Source organism: Limulus polyphemus, unplaced genomic scaffold, assembly GCF_000517525.1.
Source record: "Limulus polyphemus unplaced genomic scaffold, Limulus_polyphemus-2.1.2 Scaffold6304, whole genome shotgun sequence".
In the NCBI taxonomy this organism is placed as follows: Eukaryota; Metazoa; Arthropoda; class Merostomata; order Xiphosura; family Limulidae; genus Limulus; species Limulus polyphemus.
This window is the reverse complement of record NW_013671914.1, coordinates 19,643-26,703: the sequence shown is the minus strand read 5'-3', so window position 1 is coordinate 26,703 and position 7,061 is coordinate 19,643. Positions and strand designations below refer to the sequence as shown.

General features: G+C 32.2%; 1 protein-coding gene across 1 annotated transcript in view; it reads left to right on the top strand.

The window, feature by feature from the left end:
- Nucleotides 1-1,034, top strand: part of LOC106473593 (NADPH oxidase 5-like) — a 19,289-nt gene extending 18,255 nt beyond the window's left edge. The window contains exon 9 of the mRNA XM_013934276.2: nucleotides 839-1,034. Coding sequence (XP_013789730.1) covers nucleotides 839-970 — 132 coding nt within the window. The 3' untranslated portion in view covers nucleotides 971-1,034. The remainder of the gene's footprint in view (nucleotides 1-838) is intronic.
- Nucleotides 1,035-7,061: the final 6,027 nt, after the last annotated feature.

Below are 7,061 nucleotides of genomic sequence, written 5' to 3'. Positions count from 1 at the left end.
TATAACAAATTGTTTGAAGATGAATTAGTATGGAGACACATAACTCAATGTTATCGTATATAGTTAATACCTCTTAAATTAGTTGTAGACTTCGATTTTGATACTGTTCTTCACAGTATATAAAGAGTAAATAGATATTTCCTAGACATTTTATTGTTAGTTTAGGTATGCAAAAACAGAAAATGTACATACCTTTTTTATTTCGTGACTGATCTTATTCATGCCGCCATTAAAACCAACCTTGCGCAACACGTGTTCGATGGTCCGTGAACTATCGCCGTCTATTAATCTCCACAAGAGCTAGAGGCACTGTATCAACTTGCCCCTGTAACAACTAGTCCCGGTCTCCCCTACGCCTTGTTAAAATTAGTCACTAACCAATCTTTCAAACGCTGACTGATTCACTACCTTTATTACGAACATACTGAACTGGTTAATTAATTCTAATTCATTCAGTCTAGCATTTTTATATTGCAATTTATTTCACAAACATTCGAGATTTCATAGGTGTATAAATTGTCGTAAATTATAAATTTGGTGCATTGTTTCACAACTGCATGTGGTGAGATAGACTTAGCTTATATAATTGACTTGGTTACTGAAAAACTACAGTTATCAGTGAGTAAGCGTATAAAATAATTTAAACGTTTTGCAAAATTTTAAGTTTGTATACTGTAGTAAATGTAAAAGAAAAAACTAGCTGGGGAAAATATCGATACAATGTGATTACCTTAAGTTAATGTCAGATAACTGTGCAAAAGTTACATATATAATCTTAGCTAAAATGTTCGTAAAATTTGCGGATGATGTTGACAGTCATTTCGTTTTCTTTATTTAGATGTTTCGGGAGTTGTCTGACCAAAGGAAGGGAAAAGTAACCGTTTTCTACTGTGGACCTCCGAACTTGGACAGGATTCTTCGTAAAAAGTGTAATGAATATAATTTCTGGTTTAGGAAAGAGAATTTCTGAAGAACAAGTTTTAAAACGGAGGTGTGAATCCCTTGAATAAAGTTAAATCTTCAATCACCCCAGAGTTAATATATTTACTGTTACACAACTTTAACTTTGTTTAGTTTTTGTTGTTTTTTAGTTTTTTGTTTTGTCTAATTTTCCGTGCATCTAAAAATAGATTATTTGGTTCAAAAAAAAAGTTTCATGTTCAAGTGATATATATTTTTGTTTCGAAGTTTTAAACTGAGTGAATTATTTATGTAGATTTTATTCACGGTTTTATTGCTATTATTTAACAATGTCCGGTTAAGATTCAGTCTGTTAAGGTTTTTCCATCTATATCTATGATGTAGTTTTTCTTTAAATGTTTCATATTGTAAATGATAAATTTGTTTTTTATATTCGAAAATCCCTAGCGGATTCTGTGGTTTATCTGTTGCCCATGGAGGTTATTTTATTGTAAGTTTACATCTTGTGCAGTGTTAATAAATCCCCTTTGGTATAATCCTAATAGTTTATATTACTTAAGCGTAAATCTTAAGCTAACGAATATTAATTCCTACAAAACTGTAACAATTATAGGACAAGTGATATAGGCTAGCTTCAAGGTTTGGTATTATGCCTATGTCTTAACATGCTGGATACGAAGCTGGTTACTTGTATCTCTGGTAAAAAAAAATGTCAGTTTTCGCCTGTATAAGTTCGAGTTTCATGAAGACATTTCAAGTTACCAGATTTTAATGAGACAAACAAAGCAGTATGTATCAATCGTGTGTGTTTTTGTGATCGAACTTGTATAACCATTGTTTTTATTGGACAGATAAGTGTCTCTGTTCAGTCAAATTTATTATCAAGTCGATTTTCAACACAATTTCCAAACGTTAGCCTACCGACAGTTTTCACTGATTATTGTAACGTTTGGTTTTCAATTTTCACTTGACTATAATAGCACTTGGTCCTAAGTGCTAGCTTACTACTAGTTTTCTCTTGTTAGTTACACCTGACTCTACCTGCAAAAGTTCTCAAAGTAAAAAAGTAATTCACAGAAAATTCATGGTTCACCATGGTTGGGACCTTAAGGCAGGTCCGAGGTACAATTCTTCTCTCCATTTAGCTCTGTCTTCATCTGTCCATAAGCCTTTCATGGATGGTCATCATCATCCTATTCTACATCTTCTCCCAAAGAATCGTTCTCAGATCACATTTTCCATCGGGCCATCCCCTCTCAACATGTATCCAATTTTTTTTTTTTTCATTTTCACGATTGGTGGGACTATTTCAGGGGGGGGGGGGTATCTTGAAGTAAAAAACGGTTACAGACACATTTGTCTTGTACAAATAAAGAAACAAGTCTAGATGGTAAAAATCGTAACATCTTGTTACCAGAATATACAACATGATGACGTAATTTATTTATATGTTATTTATTCTATTTATTACATTTAAATCTTGTAACAAAACATGTATTTACTTCTGGTGTTGGACCTTGACGTTATGAAATAAGAGTCGCACTATCCAGACATGACTAATGGTCAGAGAGAGTATCAATAATGATACCTTGGAAATAAAATTGTGGTGCAAGAAAAACCTAAGCGCCATCTTTAGCAATTGTTTTACATTAATTGACCCGAGCTGGGAAGAAAACTTGGGCATCTTAGAACAATTTTGAGTGGAACTCTCTCTAAGCTCTTGTTTTCTCTTGATGTTGACATAGAAGAGGTAAATAAAATATTGTAAAAGTAAATTGCTGGTTTATTCCAAGTGATTATAATTTTACAATCTGGATCATATCCTTTTCATTAGAAATGAATCCACAAGACTCAAGAAGAATCGCATTATTAAAAGTAAAGTTTCTTTCATTTTTCTGTGAAGTAGTCATTCTTAGTTAATGTTTATAATAAAACACGTTTTATCAGGTTTGTTTTTGGTTTTGTGTACATATAAACACCTCGAAGAATGAATCATTTATTAATCGCTTGGCATAAATAATAGCTTATTTGACTACAACAGATGGCGCCATAATCACCTAAGAAGAATATATTAGTCGTAGTAAAATTTAAAAAATAATGGTTGATAACTTGAACGTCGTTAGATGTTGTTGTTTTTTTAAATCAAGACTGCTGATTTTACTTGTTTTATTCCTCTTTTGTATTTTCATTAAGTACCCAAAGAAAGAAAAATTAACTCCTTAAACTTAAATGGACGCTTCCAGCATTCAGCCGGAAATCCCGATTTAGCCATCGGACGATCAGTGTCCGATAACATTTATGTCTCTTTGGCCGAAAACTAATCCAAACCTTGTCTCTGTATTTCTCAGTATCCCGTGAATAATTAACTAGCTGTAGTACTTCTGAATGGAATATCAGTGTTGAAATAAACTCTCTATCTTCTATCTAGATGCTACTTTTGTACAACATAGAAAATAACAGTAAATGTGGAAATTAATAGCAGTATCAAAATTATGTATTCCACTAGATGATAAACAAATCGTGTGATTTATTAAGATTCTCTATGAACTCTGTGTGTGTACTTCAAAATGAGAATTACCATAATTAATAAAGATGTTTCTATTTCCTTTATTTCACGTAGGAAAGAAAAACATTTGATACAATATACTTTTCTGGGACCAATTTGTAGAAACTGTAATTTTGAAAAGAAAATCGAAAGGACGAAAGTAAGACAATAAACAAGAATTAAATACGTCAAATCAACGAATAACGATCGGTTTATTGTAAAGCAGAACAACACTGGTAGATTTCCGTTATCACGTATCTGTACAACAATATTAAGTCCGTATAACTGAAAGCAGAACAGTACTGGTAGATTTCCGTTATCACATATCTATACAACAATATTAAGTTCGTATAACTGAAAGTAAGACAACACTTTGATAGATTACTGTTACTACGTATCTGTACAAAAATATAAAGTCTGCAGGACAACACTCGGGAAGATTTCTTTTACCACGTGTCCGTGCAACAATACGAAGTGTGTATAGCTGAAATCGGGAAAACACTCGGAAGGATTTCAATTATCACGTATCTGTACAACAATATTGAATGTGTAGAACATTTCTTGGTAGGATTTCCGTTATCACGTACATGTCCAATAATATTAAGTCTATATAACTGAATGTGTGATACAGCTATCATCTGTAAAATTTATGTAAGTAATACGCTTGCGTTTGTTTGTCCGTAACTTTTCTCGTAAATTTCTTAATCAGACGCTACAACTCTCATATACTTAGAAAGGTCTTGTGCCGAGGAGTCCCGATTGCGTATTGTCTTTCCCATTGTTTGTTAGTTTTTTGCTTAGTCAGACTTTTTATAATGCAACGAGTATGCTTCACGATAGCATAAGGTCGTTATCATCATGTGACGACTGGCTTCGATTTGAACTTTAGTTTTTTTTATTTGGAAAGTATTTCACACAAACAACACTTAATCTGCGTTAAATTGCTTCAAAATACGAATACTACACTAAATGCAATTGCTATAGGCTTTCTCGACTTGTTTAGACCTAAAATATGCATGCGCAGTTCATTCAAAACTATTTACTTATCACTTAGCTGAATATGCAGAAACGTCTGAATGCATGTTCGCAAAGTTTGCCTTCATTGCAACTTTACATTTATTTTATTTTACAATAATTTAGGTTAGTTTCGGTTTCGTTTCATAGACTGCTATAAACACCTTTTAGCTACTTTTTGTCTTTAATAGGGGTTTTATTCTTCGTTTGTGTGAGTTTCTTTGTTTCAACTCGTAAAACTCTGTCATACACTGAACGCTAATAAATGTTTCATACTCTGTACACTGTTATAAATACAGTTACTTTATTATTTACTTTACATGTAGTTTTATTAAATAAAGCTACGCCTACTTGAGTTTGTTTGTCTGACCATGTTTGTTTGTTTTTCAAATAGACCAGGTTTATCCATCTAACACATAATGCCTGTAAGAAAGCGTAGGATAAATGACATGTGTGAAAATGATAGAATAAGGAAAATTCAAGTGAAGGGCATGAAAACTACCGGAAATGTTGTGTGGGTCGTGGTTAGTTATCTAAATATTCATTTTATAAAAACTTGTTGAATTTAAAATGGAAACCTTAACAGTGAAACCTGTATTTAATTTAACACTGTTACCGAAGATCCTTTCCATCAATAACCAGAAAACTAGAGGCTGAACTTTTTTATGTCTACCAACTAAAACAATGGCGACTTAAATGGCATAACTCCCCAATATTCTGTAAAATAGCCTATAGTTTTATACATATAAAGACTCAAACGATGGTTACCTTTGAGTTAGTTTACTCCTAACATCCAATTACCAACATCTTTAATAAAGAAAAGAAACTGAACCTGATTATAAAAGATAAAGTTAGTGAATGACATAGCAATTACTGGTCGAAGTTTCAAATGAGAAGTGGAAAATTGATTACTAAAAAGTTAGAAAATGTCCGTTTTATTAAAATATTTGAACCTGAACGTTTGATTAACGATTATTGAGTCTACTTCTTAGTAATAAAGGAAGCGTATCAAACAGTAAAGTTTATAAACAAACATCTGTGACTCAAAATCAAATTATGAAATAAACAAACCCTTGTGGCTCGAAATCAAACTATCAAACAAACATCTGCGACTCAAAATCAAACTACCAAATAAACAAACCTCTATAACTCAAAATCAAACAATTGAACAAACAAACCTCTGTGATTCAAAATGAAACTATCAAACAAACCTCTGTGACGTAACACAAAGAAATGAATAATCGATGCAGTGAATTATTTATTTTAACTTTTTATCGTTAAATAAGCTTTCTTTATTGCCAGTATTTGTTTGATAATTTGGTTCTGAATCACAGAGATTTGTTTGTTTGCTAACTTGATTTTGACTCACAAAGGTTTATTTGTTTGATAGTTTGAATTTGAGTCAGAGAGGTATGTTTGTTTGGTAGTTTGATTTTGACTCACAAAGGTTAGTTTGTTAGTTTGATTCAGAATGTTCAAAGCTGCACAAACTGTATCCCGCGAACAATTGTCGATAAATTTATAAACTACACTTAAAACTGTACACCACGTCGTCTAAACTCGTCGGTAGTTTATACTATTTTTAAACCTTTAAAATCGTTACTAGAATTAGAACTTTAGAACAATTTCAAGACCTATTATTTCTGGTATATTATTGTGTGTTTGCCGAATAAATACAAGGTTAAATTAATAATATTAATATACAATAAGTAGCTATACATGGCAATTGTACACATATATAATAAAGTATTGTAATAAGCTATGTGTTTAATGTTGTAACTTAAATCTTCGCTAGAGGGAGCTGTGGAATTTAATGATGACGCTCAGATCAAAAGGTTTAAGTAAGAACACCTAGAAAGGTCTAAGGATGTGACGCAAAGTTTTCAAAAACATTCAAAAGTAGATAGCTATCGCGGTTATTTTGTGCAAGTAAGTTTATTTAATTTTACGTTATTCCTAGATTATTAGGGAGATTTGACTTCACTTGCAACGTACATCTACGGTATCTTACAAATGTTCAAGTTAGTAGAAACGCTAAAGGAAAAAATAAAGTAATTTATTATAGTTTAAGTGAACTGGACTTTCAAAGAGGTCTGGATTGGGATTTAAATTATTAAATTATCGCCAGATAATTTGAAAAAACTCGCCAATGATAGAACAATGATTTCGCCAGCTAATGTGAAAAACCTCGCCAACGATAGAACAATGATTTCGCCAGATAATGTGAAAAACCTCGCCAACGATAGAACAATGATTTCGCCAGATAATTTGAAAAACCTCGCCAACGATAGAACAATGATTTCGCCAGATAATTTAAAAAAACCTCGCCAACGATAGAACAATGATTTCCCCAGATAATTTGAAAAAACCTGTACAACGATAGAACAATGATTTCGCCCGATAATTTGAAAAAAACTCGCCAACGATAGAACAATGATTTCCCCAGATAATTTGAAAAAACCTGTCCAACGATAGAACAATGATTTCGCCAGATAATTTGAAAAAAACTCGCCAACGATAGAACAATGATTTCCCCAGATAATTTGAAAAAACTCGCCAACGATAGAACAATGATTTCGCC